The sequence below is a fragment of the Aplysia californica genome, unplaced genomic scaffold (genome assembly GCF_000002075.1).
Source record: "Aplysia californica isolate F4 #8 unplaced genomic scaffold, AplCal3.0 scaffold00146, whole genome shotgun sequence".
NCBI classification, from domain to species: Eukaryota; Metazoa; Mollusca; class Gastropoda; order Aplysiida; family Aplysiidae; genus Aplysia; species Aplysia californica.
Window position 1 is genome coordinate 1,078,521 of NW_004797416.1, and position 15,665 is coordinate 1,094,185.

The window sequence follows — 15,665 nt, forward strand, 5'->3', positions numbered from 1 at the left end:
AGAGAGAGAGAGAGAGAGAGAGAGAGAGGGAGCGATTGCGAACGACTCAGACATTGACAGACAGACAGACAGACAGACAGACAGACGGACAGACAGCGAAATAAAAAAAAAATCAAACTTTATACCTTGGGTATCAAAGAGCCTAATCAGAGCAACATAACACCCGGTTGAGCAAAGAACACCAGCGAGCAAGACCGAAAGCTGAGCCTTCACACAAAGACCCAGGTTTACTCATCGTCTCGTTATCCGCAATCCATATTTGCTTAAGTCTTAAGTCAGTTTCTGTCTGTCTGTCTGTCTGTCTGTCTGTCTGTCTGTCTGTCTGTCTCTCTCACATACTCGTATGCTCCCCCCCCCAACACCCACATTATACCTAGACAAATGCAGAGTAAGGGCCAATCTAGCCTCTTGTTTGAATAGGTGGATGAATGTAAATCCTACTTCCGCACTATTTCCATGGTCGTTTCTTCTATTTTCTCCTCATTCCCCCTCCCAACCCACCCTACCCCCGTCTCTCTCTCTCTCTCTCTCTCTCTCTCTCTCAAACACACACACACAAACACACTCAAACACACACACATACACAGATTTTCTAAGCGATCGTTATTGTGCCGACGTGTTTGTCTTTATCACACACTGCCCAGAGTTTTCGACTGAAGACCGTGCCAGCAACTGGGAACTGTACAATGAACCAACCCCCCCAAAAAAACAAAAACAAAAAACAACCGAAAAAACGAGAGCGAAAGAAAAGAAGTAGGACCTCCCAGTGGCGCCCTCCAGTCGCCCATCAGCCCAACTCCGAAATGATCTAACTTGTCTCATCCTAGTTAGCCCATGTTGGCTGTGACAAGTAGGGTGGTCTTAATCATGTCAATGGTAGCGTAAAACGTTTACACCATTATCATCATGATCGTCATCATCACCATCACCATCATCAAGTTCCAGACCGGCGACAGACATCGGCGATCATGGTTCTCCGTTCATTCCTTTGGTCGGGTGCTCTAAAAAAAAAAAGCTACTTTACTCTGATCTTTTTCTGTCACCTAACTGTTTAGGTTCTCCGCGTAAGATACCTCGTTTGCCTTCAATGTACAACATCTACAATCAATGAAATTCTCGTTATGCACACAGACACAAAGTGCATACACGTACAATAGTTACAGCAAATCAGGGAATTGTATAGACCAAGTCTCATCAGAGCTCAGCGGTCTCTGGCAAGAATTAATAGATAGATTAGGCTTCCCGCTGAGACCTGCACTGACGTCAGAGGCCAACCACGAGTCATGCGACGCTGCACAGTTCTGATAATTACTACAGTGGACGATTGCAGTTCAATTAATTTCGCATTTCGCCACCACCCAGGTCACTGTAAATGTATCTTGTTGGGCGGCGAAAACCCGTGCTTAGTTTTGTTGATATTTCAGCTATTACAGCCTGTTCGTTTTCATCTGTCTGAGGTTAAAGATGATCAAATCAAATCGATCTGTTTAATATTCTCAGGTTAACGCATGCGGAATGCGGGTCGAAAACGTGAATGACTAACAGAGTCTAAAAGATCATTAATGAATGCCACAGTAAACAATTAATGTTAAGACACGTTTTCTTTGATGCAAACCTGAAGTTGGGAAAAATAAAAGGGGATTTACGGGATACACCTAAAAGCATAAAAATAGTCAATCTATTTTCATCAGCACTACACTAATTTAGCTCATGCCAATGAATCACGGCCCAACAGAGGGGTGAGTACTTTTCGAGATTCACTTGGAGATGTCTAGACGCTCTAGGAAATCTGCCAGCTTTCACTGAAATGTAGGGGCAGGGTAGTGTCGCTGTCTCAAAATGAGCAATTTGTTACCTAGGTTATTGTAAATCATTTATTGTAGTGATCTTTTGTACGGACCCAAATGACGGTGTTTAGTGTAGGGCGCAAAGAAAGAAACGTTAAAAAAATTACTGCATACAGATTTTGTGGAAAGAATTAGTTTTGTTTGGTCGCTGCCCTGCAGTAGTGCCCTGCTAAGTTTCGTGCATATCTCAAATGGATGATAAATCTGCTGTCCCATCCCTGAAACAGTCTTCAAGTTCAAGTGCTAAACTAAACTTATTCCATATTGTACACAGGGACGCTCGGGGGTTCAGAAAACTTTAAAAAAGGGAAATAACGTATGATTCTTGTGAACAGCAAACACAGCGTCTCCAGTTCCCAAGCAAGTGTCTATGTTGACACCCCTCTCCTGCCCCTCCCCCCTTGTTTTTGTGTCGTTGTGATTCCCTATAACTACCCCCCCCCCAAAGCATGCAGAAGTAGCAACCTCGTAATATAACTCGGGTGCAGGAGACACTGTCCTTTTAATCTTAATGATGAGAGCTCTGGTTACGTATTCTCTCTGTTCGTCTATACATTATTATAATCTCACAGTCTGTCTTGCCTTTCCCAGCACCAAGTGATTGCCGTCGTATAGATGTATTCCTCTTCAACATATATACAGATTTAAAAAAAAAATCAGCACACTGAAACCAGCTATTCAACCAACTAGCCATTCTACCACTAGCAACTGCAGTATAAAAGGATCTTCCAACCACCCAACCGATGCTACTCCGTCTTTCCCAAACTACATCGCATATATCAATGCTCCAGGAAAAAACATTAAAGAAAATCGAGAACCACAGGCCTATGTAATAAGCCTAATTAGTAACGGAAGTTCATAACGTAAAAAAAAATTTTAAAAACGCAAAATGCCCCACCTTTTGTTATCTTTTAGCGTGAGAGCTGTTGAATTATATTGATCTCTGTATTAAGGCAAGCTCCTGTGTTCTATACAACATCCCTCTGATTTCATATATTCCCCCCCCCTCTCTCTCTCTCTCTCTCTCACTCACACACACACACACACACACACACACACACACACACACACACACACACACACACACACACACACACACACACACACACACACACACACACACACACACACACCCCCCCCCTCTCTCTCTCTCTCTCTCTCTCTCTCTCTCTTTCTCTCTCTTTCTCCCTCTCTCAGCATTTCCCCCTTTTCAAAATCGTTCCATACCTGATTTTGCGGAAAGGGACTAAAAATAAAAACAACTACAAAAAAACCAAAAAAAAAAAAAAACCGGAAAAGAAACCATCTCGAAATTATTGCTGCGTTCTAAATATATATTTTTTCTGAAATATTCCATAAAGTTTCGACCTTGGGATAACGTCTCCATCTAGATTGCTCTGATGGCCCCTGAATCTCAGCTGAAAGGCGGAACCCAGTTCTTTTTACTATTCCTTTTCAAAAGGCTTTCATGCGGCTGAAGTTTAAATTCTATTACCAGTTTGCTTCTCTGAACGAACGTTATATTGGGATGCTAGTTCCGCTGACAACGCTGACCATCGATTCTTTGTCAAGCTAATGGACAATCCTCTCAAACATCAGTTTAGTTTGGTGGCTTTCATAAGGTAGGCCTGCTTTTTTATATATATATATATATAATAAGGCAACGTTAAGCTAGAATCCGAGGACTGGTTTTTTTTACACCCTCTTTGCAATGCACTGCACATACAACTGCAACCGCCACCCCTTCCAATTATTTGTTTTACTTGAGTTTCTGACTCGATGTTTTTGCTAGAGCCGAGGTTGAGGTTTAAAAGAAAAGCACTTATGAAGATAATACAGTCGACAACAGATGAGCTGATGTCGCCGGGGGAGTGAAAAAAAGATAAACTCATTCGAAGTTCAACGTAACCTATGGGACAGGCTGTAAAGAAGAAGAGGTGCTGGGACCCGAGAAAAAGACTAACTTAACCGAAGATCAACACACGTGGACTCGTATATGTATTAAAATAATAACGTGTAAATGAACACAATAACGCATATCAAACTAAAACTTGCGGTTTTAGATGAGAGAGAGAGAGAGAGAGAGAGAGAGAGAGAGAGAGAGAGAGAGAGAGAGAGAGAGAGAGAGAGAGAGAGAGAGAGAAGGAGAGATAGTACCCTCGTGCATGCAAAAGACGTAACTTAGATTCCTAAATGGGGAAGACGATTTAATGGCGTGCCTTGGTCTTTCAACTGTGATGTCGTATCTTACCTTGTCTTGGTTGGTCATGACCGATTATGGTACATATATAAATAGCCCACTTCTTAAAAATCCATAATTGCGTCGGTAGCAGTAAAAACTAGTTAAAAGCCTCCCACAGTTATTTTTTTCCTTTCAAAAACCATATACACGTCTCTGGTACGTTAACAGATAAACGAATCGAGGGCATAATTATACAACAACCCAAATGTTGGAGTTTCAGTTATCTCCGGAGATGCAAAGATCAAGACATCATCGTCCAAAGCTTTGCATGCACGAGGGTACTCTCTCTCTCTCTCTCTCTCTCTTTCTCTCTCTTTCTCCCTCTCTCAGCATTTCCCCCTTTTCAAAATCGTTCCATACCTGATTTTGCGGAAATGGACTAAAAATAAAAACAACTACAAAAAAACCAAAAAAAAAAAAAAACCGGAAAAGAAACCATCTCGAAATTATTGCTGCGTTCTAAATATATATTTTTTCTGAAATATTCCATAAAGTTTCGACCTTGGGATAACGTCTCCATCTAGATTGCTCTGATGGCCCCTGAATCTCAGCTGAAAGGCGGAACCCAGTTCTTTTTACTATTCCTTTTCAAAAGGCTTTCATGCGGCTGAAGTTTAAATTCTATTACCAGTTTGCTTCTCTGAACGAACGTTATATTGGGATGCTAGTTCCGCTGACAACGCTGACCATCGATTCTTTGTCAAGCTAATGGACAATCCTCTCAAACATCAGTTTAGTTTGGTGGCTTTCATAAGGTAGGCCTGCTTTTTTATATATATATATATATAATAAGGCAACGTTAAGCTAGAATCCGAGGACTGGTTTTTTTTACACCCTCTTTGCAATGCACTGCACATACAACTGCAACCGCCACCCCTTCCAATTATTTGTTTTACTTGAGTTTCTGACTCGATGTTTTTGCTAGAGCCGAGGTTGAGGTTTAAAAGAAAAGCACTTATGAAGATAATACAGTCGACAACAGATGAGCTGATGTCGCCGGGGGAGTGAAAAAAAGATAAACTCATTCGAAGTTCAACGTAACCTATGGGACAGGCTGTAAAGAAGAAGAGGTGCTGGGACCCGAGAAAAAGACTAACTTAACCGAAGATCAACACACGTGGACTCGTATATGTATTAAAATAATAACGTGTAAATGAACACAATAACGCATATCAAACTAAAACTTGCGGTTTTAGATGAGAGAGAGAGAGAGAGAGAGAGAGAGAGAGAGAGAGAGAGAGAGAGAGAGAGAGAGAGAGAGAGAGAGAGAGAGAGAAGGAGAGATAGTACCCTCGTGCATGCAAAAGACGTAACTTAGATTCCTAAATGGGGAAGACGATTTAATGGCGTGCCTTGGTCTTTCAACTGTGATGTCGTATCTTACCTTGTCTTGGTTGGTCATGACCGATTATGGTACATATATAAATAGCCCACTTCTTAAAAATCCATAATTGCGTCGGTAGCAGTAAAAACTAGTTAAAAGCCTCCCACAGTTATTTTTTTCCTTTCAAAAACCATATACACGTCTCTGGTACGTTAACAGATAAACGAATCGAGGGCATAATTATACAACAACCCAAATGTTGGAGTTTCAGTTATCTCCGGAGATGCAAAGATCAAGACATCATCGTCCAAAGCTTTGCATGCACGAGGGTACTCTCTCTCTCTCTCTCTCTCTCTCTCTCTCTCTCTCTCTCTCTCTCTCTCTCTCCCTCTCTCTCTCTCTCTGTCTCTCTCTCATCTAAAACCGCAAGTCTTAGTTTGATATGCGTTATTGTGACGACTTAAAAAAAATATATGATCAGCCGTTCGGAGAGTTAAGTGGTCTTCTGCAACATTTCCAACTGCTTGGCAAACAGTCTGGGATCTTCGATGCTTTCAGATGGTCTAACTTTTACTAACTTGCCACCCCTTGCCTTCTTATTCATGGTGTCGTTATCCCTTCAGCAGGCTCGGGGACGATGATTCAAATGTTATCAGCTTCTAAAAATTCCCATCACTGCTTCACCGTCAGTGCCACTTATCTTGCAGTCCGACAGAATGTGTAAAGGAAGGGGGTGGGTGGGGATATGGGGGGGGGGGGGGGGGGAGACACCGCAGAAGATTTTGCAGGCAGCTTCTCCCGTTTTTGACGGTTTTCAGATTTCAACAATGAGCCGCGCAGCTCAAAACTATCCCGCTCTCTGATATTGTCTTTTTATCTCTCTGTCTTCGTCATTGTACTGTTCCTTGCAAAAGTGCTGTACCAGAATGTTTGTCCTGAAGTTCATGTGACGGGCCTGTATCGTTTCAGTATGTGTCTTCTCACGGAAGTTTGCAAGTGTTCATGCATTCAGATGGCGGTTTCAGCTGCGGTTTTCACTTCCTTGTTAGTAATAGGGTTTCTTTAGAGATGTCAACACTTTTTCGAACTTATCTCATTCCTGTAGATCCTATCTTTTTTACCATTGTCCACGAACCACTTGTGTACAGAAATATATTGACATGACCAGGACCGGCCTCTGCGTTGTAACCGTAAAGCTCTTTGTTGTTGCTCGCAGATATCGTGAGTTCAGTTTCCCTGAAGGGAAGTTATTTTATTGAGCACCTCTGTCTTTCTGCTGGGATACTGTTACCCTTTCATCTCGGGTGGTTGGCGGTTGCTCTGGTGTGGTTTCCTCCTTCTTTCCTTTCGAACATCTGTCGTCCTTATCTCTCCTTATTTTTTCTTTTTTGGGTGTGTTTTCACTCTCTTACAAACTTCTCCGGCACTTATATGACCTAAGTGCGTTGCAAGTGAAGTAAAATGTATACAAAAGCCAAAAATATCTCGAGTTCTCATTGACTAGTAAAATTGATGCATCCCGCCTTTATTCATCTGTCTCGATTGGAACGCTAAGCATGTTAAAAAGCCCATGAATGGCTTAGCCATAGAGCCTATAACCGGTTCATTTTTTTCTATTTTTGTCCAAAAACTCTCCCTGTCGTTTCATAATAATATGACCTTCGGTTTCTTCATTTCTGATGTAATCCGTTTCATTCTGGAGAGTACTTTAGGGTTAACCCCCCCCCCAGTCCTCTTTTCACACCCCCACTGGTTGTTGAAACAGTCACAAAAGACACTTGCTCAAACTACGAGGAGCTTTTTGTGACAGGAAACATTATGCTGCTGTCGTCAACGTCTCTATACATTCTGTATGGAGGGAGGCATTGAATGGTGTTCGTCTTGACAGACACTTACAGGATAAGTGGCCCAAGTATTCAACAACGAAGGGTGGAAGAGTAAGGGTGCATTAAACACCTGTTTAACACCACACTACAACTGAGGGCTACGAGATCGCTTTTCTATAAACTTGTTTTTGATATAATAAATTACTTCATGCTCCCTCCCTCACTTTCCTCGACCTCCCGCAGTAAATACTATTTATTAAAGTCCACACAGGGCCATGGGTTACTCATCACGTTTGGTTATTCCTTAAAAACACTAAAAGAAAAAGGCTATGAGTGGTTCACTGGACCTGTAGTTAAGTGTAATGGTTAGGCTCTTCACCTTCGCAAACATAAGACACGGATCCCTTTACGGTTATTATAATCGTGTATTTCCATCTGTCTGCTAAGGATGCAGTATGCATCTCAGGAAGACTCGAAGTACCCCCCCCCCCCCCCTTTCTGAAAAAAAATGGTTTTGTGTTGGTGGGAGTGTTCAACATTTACAATAATTTATAGTAATTTCAGAGGGCCCTTAACGCTTAATATTCCAATCCCTTCCACTGCCTAGACCACTGCTGACCTAACCACGGACCCCCTTGCTTTCTTGCTGGAGTGCTTTTTCTACTTGAACGATTTCTTACCGTTTATTATTCCTTTCTGACCGAGACAACGACAGGGAAATATAGAAAATAGTGATACTGAAGACACCCTTGCGATGATTAAGTGAATACTACCATCTTTTACAATAATGTCAGTCGTCTCATAAGTTCATATAAACATGGGGTTCGCAAGAGACGTCATTTTTATGACAGCCATTTTCGCTCCCATTTATATGTGGTCTAAGAGCAATGTATTTTTTCTTCTGCTTTTAAAAGTGATTGCCCCCACACGGCCACTCTCTTTCTCTGTCCATGGTTAGAAAACGTCATCAGTATGTCCTACTTCTTAACCATTCCACTTTTGTTTCTGACTGACTGTCTGGCTCCATCTGTCCAGCATGATTATGGCCCATCATTGTGCTTCCCCTTTACTCAAACAAACACATTTTTTATCGCAAATTCCATCTTCACCCCTTTCTGATTTAGAAATCCACTTAATGGGAATAACATGGAAAACCCCATCAGCACAAAAACCTCCTTTATCCTTTTCCAGTTAACACGCCCAACAAGTACATAACTGTCTAACATATTGTGACAGAAGTGTTGGCTATTGTGCTAACTACACTTACATAGCTATTTCCATCAAGTTCATCCAGTACCTCGAATGTCAACATTCTGAAAGAATGGCCTTTTTCTTGGAAGCTCTCACCGAGAGCTTAGTAGATACCATGCTGGGATTTGGAGCGCACGAACCCGGTTTGAATCCCCAAAAGCGCTGTCTTGGATTTGGATTCGATAGTGAGCCTTCAAGGCTCTTTGCTGTCTTATCTCGTCCTGGGAAACGAACCTTAAAATATGTAAGTTACGATTATTATCAAATAATCCCAGTGTTTTTATGTTTTGAATACATGTATATACAACACACCATACTTCAAAGGAAATTTTAAAAGCTTATCTTAAATCTCAACTGCTTGCTTGCTACTTAATTGACTGACTGACTGACTGACTGACTGACTGACTGACTGACTGACTGACTGACTGACAGACTGACCGACCGACCGACCGACATACCTACCTACCTACCTGCCTACCTAATCTGCCTACGTACATATTTGCCTGCCTATCTACCCAACTACCTTCCTGCCTACCTCTCTGCTTGTGTATCTGACCGTTCAAGAAGAGAGTAAGAAAGTTACTAATGATAGTAGTTGTTTCTGGTGACAATCACAATACTTATATTTTGTTAACAAAACCAACTTTTTCTATAGATGTTGAAAAATCATCCATCGGTTTTTTATTTATTGAAAATCTATTGCATTTCATGTGCTTCAGTGTTTGATCAGCAAATGTCATCCGTATAATCTAAATCTTCCAGATTCTTGCCATAATATGTTCATCCAATGCCTGTTTCGATGTCTTTGCTCTGTTCCATTTCAAAGCCAACTGCAATGCGTAAATGTGCAGGTAAAAGTATGCGGCCTTGTCTAAATCTAGTATTTATATTTCAGAACGTGTAGACATTTCTCCTTCAACCACGACACTTTGCCTTTCTTTCTAGGGATGTTATGCAGTTTATTTTAAAAAAAAATAAAAAATAACGAGATTGCGACTTCTCCTTACGGTTTTGGTAACATAATAGTTTTTTATGAGACAGATTGTTATTAGTCCTTTATCAACCTCAGGAGTAATGACCTCATACATTTCTATCTATGGCTGCTGGAGGGTAGCACACGAGTGTCTGATGACTATCTCGTCCACCGAGTAGTCAAACATCCTCACTCATAGCTGAGGATAAAGGGTTATTTATTGGCTTCTTGATTGGCCCGATGATAAATTCGCTAGGTATGCTATAGGTATTTAATAAGAATAGCAACAAGGCTCAACTTCCACAGTGTTTAACATTTGTCTAAAATCTTAATATCGGAGACGAATGGGAGAGCGTGGTTTGAAGTAGGAAAAAATTATGTTGCCTGAGGTAACCTGAACGTTCTCATGAGTGACGGATTATTTTGGTCTCCCCAAGAAAACTCAAATGAACAAGCCTCCTTTGTGTAATGGCTGGGCTTGCGGCAGGTGCGCACAAAGTAGGCGAGTTCAATTCACATAAGGTCCAATTAGCCCGCCAAAATTTAAAAAAAAAATAATAAAGCCGAAAGGGTTGTAAAATGTTTAAAATCATGTAGAATTTCTCGAATGTCTTTACACGTACCCGTCTTTTGTTCACGCTCTTTTATATACGTCAAGTATTGTCAGAGTCATCATTCCCCGGCGGTACCTGTGTAATACATGACTCACAGACTGACTGCGACCAGGTTATACCTGGTCAGTGATGGACTCATTGACCTACTATGTCCAGGTCACAACTGTTAAATAAGCTGTAATATTATCCGGAGAACCTCGTAAAACGCTAATGAGATAAATAGCATACGTTCTGAGAAGTATTCCACGAGTAATGTCAATCAGTTACAGATTGTGGGTAGATACCTATTTACCTTATGTTGAGATTATATATTATTTCCTGTTTTGTACAAGTCGTAATGGCTCTAGAGTCCGTGGTGCAATGACAATTTGTTCAAAGTTTGGGGGGGGGGGGGTGGGGGGGACGTCATATTTCTCTGCCTTTCTGTTGGGATTTTATCTCTTACTCAGCCTCAACAAAGGGAGTAGAACCCGAAATGATTTAAATTGTGCCGATGGGGACGAAAGATATGCTCGATATATTTATATATATATCCTCCTTAATAGTAAAAATTCTGTCATCAAGTACGTAAATCATTTTTAATGATCTAACCATAGATGTTCTAGACTGATATTAAATTGGATGTACTGTGTGTCACTTTCCTATCCGGGTTCTTTTCTCTTCGCAATGCTTCGCTGTCCTCATTGAACCTAGTGTTCTTTGGGTAGTTTGGAGGTGCCTCTTGTATGCCCTTAAAATTGTTATTCACTGTTTTGTTTCTGTCTGCCTGTCTCCGTCTCTCGCACAATTTTGCAGAATAGAGGAAGTTAATGTCCTTCTATTTACTCAAATAAACAAAACATATTTTTTTGGTTTGAACTGATCTATTTGTTTGTATCTAGCAGAAGGTTGAAACTTACTAAATGTTACAACTCTTGTATCCCTCAGAGGATGTGGCCGTTGAACCTGACCGGTGTTCAGAGAAGGCTACGAGCCAGGGATATGTCCACCTACAGCACGGTTGTTTGTCTACAGATCTATGCTATTCCTTTTCTCGTACTATTAGGTAAGTTTGTTTTGCCTCTTTTTTATTTTATGAACATAAAAATATGTCAGTGGCAAATTTTTAATATATTTTTTCAATGTATTGTTCATACAACGGGATTGAAAATCTTGGGCGCTCTCGCCTCATGTTGTCTGAGCTGTAATAAAAGAACAATACCCCATATAACAATAACACTTTTTGTTTCATACTTAACGAACCTGATCACCCCCCCCCCCCACACACACACACAAAGACAATTTCTGCAGCATAAAGCATATCAGTGTTTTTGGAGCAACAAATTTATTTGTGCATTACTTCGATTTTCAGAATCTATTAACTATTAATTCACCGATAAATTCACGTCATCTCCGATAGGGCCACGAGTTAGTGAGTTCAGGATAACTACAATAATCAGGGTGACTAAGATAGTAAAACTGTTTCCAGCTTCTCAAATCACAATTAGCCTTGGATAGAGTTAATGTAGTATAATGATGCTTGTAAACTAGCACACCAAGTTTTTATAATACAATTATCTATTTGCTGTAACACCTAGTCATACACACAAAAAAATTATATTATATTGTTTTCCGAACTGAGAGTGTAACAACCGAGATAACAAGCTCTCAAGAAATCAGGATCACAAAGAAATAAGGCTGTTTCCAGCTTCTCGGATCACTACTAGATCTAGTTTTAGATAATTTAGTCAGTACAAAGGTGATTATAAAATTGCACACCCAGGCTGTAAAGTACATAGCGATTTAAAAAGAATACGCCAAAGTGATCACACGATACTTCAAAAAACGGAAAACGTAGAAAAATCTATCTTGGACAAACGTGTTTTTAATACCTTCAAGTTTTTATATCATGTTTTACAAGTGCTCAATGTGGCCACCACCGGCAGCACGGACACCACCACGCCGATATGAGAATTCCCTCCAAACGTGCCTCAGAATGTTTCAGGCCACCGTGTTGATTGTAGCTGTTATTCGACCTTCAATGCTATTGGTATTTGCTGGAAGTAGTGGAACATAAACTTTGTCTTTAAAATGTCATTAGGAATTCTCTTATCGGTTTGATGTTGTCCGTGCTGCCGGTTATGTAAAACTTGAAATAAATACTTTAAGGTGTGAGCAACACATTGGTCCAAGCTAGGGTTTCTATTGTCTTTCGTTTTTGAAATATCGTGTGGTGATTTTGGTGTATTCTTTTTTAATCAACCTGTATAATAATTATCTCTTGGCTGTTACAACTAGACAAACCCAAAACTATATAGATTATAACCAAAAGTGGTAATGTAACAACAGACAACAGACATAACAAGTTATTAAATAAATAGAGTAACATAGAAATACGGATGTTTTCATCTTCTCAGATCAAAACTAGGCTTGGAAAAAGTTTAGTCAGTTTATAGGTGCTTGTGAAATTGTAGGTGGTAAAACACAATTATCTGCTGTCTGTTATAATTAGGCGTACACCAAAAAATTAGATTACAAAGCAAAGCTAAAGACAAACATAGAAAGTCACTAAAGAAATTAGGATGTCAAAAAAATTAGGATGTTTCCACTTTATCAGATCATAACTTGTCTTGGCTAGAGTTTAGTCAGTACAAAACTGCTTGTGAAATTGCACAATTAGCTCGCACGTATCTGTTGGTTGCTGCAATTATACAAAATTAAATAGATTAAAGGACTGAGAATGTAACGACCGACATTACACGTTAATAATGAGGCTATGGGAACAAAGAGATATCTCAGTTTCCAGTTTATTAGATCACAACTAGGCTTGCATAGACTTAAATCAGTACAACGATGCTTGTACAATTACACACTTAGTATGTAAAGCAGAATCATATGTTGGATGTTACAACTAGGCATACTAAAAAAGAAGAGATTATAAACAAAACTGAAAGCAGTTCGAGCAATACAACAAAAAAAAATCACTGAAAAAAATAGGATTGCAAAGAAATATAATTGTATCCAGCTTTACATATCACAAAAAGGCTTGGATATAATTTAGTCAGTACAAAAGTGCTTGCAAAATTGCACACGCTGGTTGGGAAACAAATTATCCGTCGGTTGTTACAACTAAGCAAACACGAAAATAGATAGATTATGACCAAAACTGAGAGTGTAAAGGCCAGCATAAACAGTCACCAAAGAAATAGCAATGACAAAGAAATAAGGATGTTTCAAGCTTATCATATCGTAACGTGGCTTAGATAGAGTTTAGTCAGTACGAATATGCTTATAAAATTGCACACCCAGGTTGTAAAAATAAAATACAATAGGAAAACTAGAAAAACACAAAAATAAATAGATGGTAAACAGAAATGATGGTGTAACGACCGACATAACCAGTTACTGAAGAAATTACAATGACAAAGAAATAAGGATGTTTTCAGCTTATTAGATCATAACTTTGCTTGAAAAGAGTTTAGTGAGTAGAAAAGTAGTTGTAAAATTGCACCCACTAGTTGTAAAACATAATTATCTGTTGCTTTTTACAACCAGGCATACATACAAAAATAATTAAGTTAAAAACTAGGAGTTAAACGACTGACATAACAAGTTATTAAAGAAATAAGATGACGAATAATTTTTCCCCTAGCTACTCAGATCACCACTAGTTTTGGATAGAATTTAGTCAGTATAAAGGGGCTTGTAAAATTGCACATGAAGGTTGTAAAGGCAAATTTATTTGTTTGTTGTTACAACTAGGCATACAGAACAATATGAGTAGATTATAACGAAACCTGAAAATGTAATGACCGACATAACAAATTACTAAAGAAATAGCATGACAAAGAAATAAGGCTATTTCCTGCTTATCAGATCACAATTTGGCTTGAGTGTTCCTATCTTATGGTGTCTAAGCTATAATAAAAGAAAAATGCACCATGTTAGAAAAGAAACACGTCGTTTCAAACCCGAGGCACTTTTCAGTGTTAAAGTGCCGTTACCTTACAAAAACACTTTCAGGGTGAGATGTGTGTAAGTGATGCTTATATAGGAGCATTGTTTCTGTCACTTTAACAGTGGTTGTTGGAGAGTACCACAAGTAGTTTATATTTCTTTTCTTTCCCATTTGTTTCCCAGCTTAATATGATCGTCATCGTGTCCATATTATGGTTATACTTGGTCAGACAGTCCCCTTTTTCTCTTTTTATTCTTTCTTTTATCTCTTGATCAAGCACTCCGTCTCCGAAATGAGCAAATAGTTTTTAATAGAATTGTTAAAGTTAGTTTAAATCTGAGCAGTGTCTGTTGAAAAGTAGTCCAAAACCATGCTAACTTTCAACAAACTACACTCCAGAAGTAGAATAAAAACTATCAACATTCAAGTTAAAATTCCTGGCACCATATTGATAACAAGCTTGTCGTAAGGTCAAATTAATTTCCACACTCCTTTTCTTTACCTTGAAGTGTGTTAACATCGGGCAACAGTACAGATAGCCGATGGTGGGAGGGCGCTACTAGTAAATGCTTCTTCTTTTCTTTCCCTCTCTTAGTGCTGTCGGTTTTTCTTACTTTTTTCGTGTGATGAATGACCGCTATCGTGTTGATGTGCATCTTTTTACTCAAATTCAGTGAATATGTTTCCCCCCTTTTATAGTTAGCGCACGCTCTATTATAATTTATATCACCGGCGTCTGTGGTGTAGTGGTTACGCACTTGACTGTCGTGCGCAATAGACCCGAGTTCGATTCCTGAGTGGGAAGAAAGTTGTTCTCGAGAACCTCGGTCTTTTCGCTGGGATGTTGTATCCCTTTCAGCCCGAGTTGACCCTGACACGCATTGTCGGAAGCCCGCCTCCTAAATGATCTAAATTGTATCAATGTTGGCGTAAAAAATACCTGCATTTAAAAAAGAAATTGTTTATATCTCCCCGAACCCGCTGAGTGGTCTTTTAGAACATCTTTTAAAATTTGTCCGACAGGTATCTTCTTGTCCACGTTCACCTGCGTGGTGTTGCTGAGGACGAGACTAAGGAAAAAGTTCTACTCCCACTTCCTGGTGGGCGTGTCCGTGTGTTCCCAGGGCTTTCTGCTCACAGTCATGGTCAACTGGATGTTCAATCAGGGTGTGCCGGTATTTGGTGTGGCTGGAGTTTGTCAGATGACCATTTTCTGCAGGTTAGTATCACATTTCTACACAAATGTTAATCTGTATTCGAGGGGACTGGTCTTATAGATGTAACTCAATAGAATGACCAAACACAAAATGAAAATAGACATCTGCTTTCCTCTTGAAAAAAAAAAAGAATGGTGATCTGAACATCTAACCTCAAATTGTATGGATTGAATTACCTAATTTAACGTATTCATTCCAGGTATCTGATCCCATACAATCGGCGGATTTTAAGTAGTGTCCCTTTAGAAATTTTGATTTATAATAATATTGCTCCATTTTTTATATTAATATTATTTCATTATTTTACTCAAATGAATTCTATTGTTAGTATTATTGTTTTTTACATTGATGTTATGGCCGTGTTTCTTCTTCTTCTTCTTTTTCTTCTTCTTCTTCTTCTTCTTCTTCTTCTTCTTCTTCTTCTTCTTCTTCTT

The 15,665-nt window shown here is 39.5% G+C and overlaps 1 protein-coding gene across 1 annotated transcript in view; it reads left to right on the forward strand.

The window, feature by feature from the left end:
• LOC101854634 overlaps window positions 1-15,665 on the forward strand; it is a 62,823-nt gene that overhangs the window by 19,319 nt on the left and 27,839 nt on the right. The window contains exons 2-3 of the mRNA XM_035969445.1: window positions 11,005-11,122; window positions 15,038-15,233. Of these exons, the coding sequence (XP_035825338.1) occupies window positions 11,005-11,122; window positions 15,038-15,233 (314 nt within the window). The remainder of the gene's footprint in view (window positions 1-11,004; window positions 11,123-15,037; window positions 15,234-15,665) is intronic.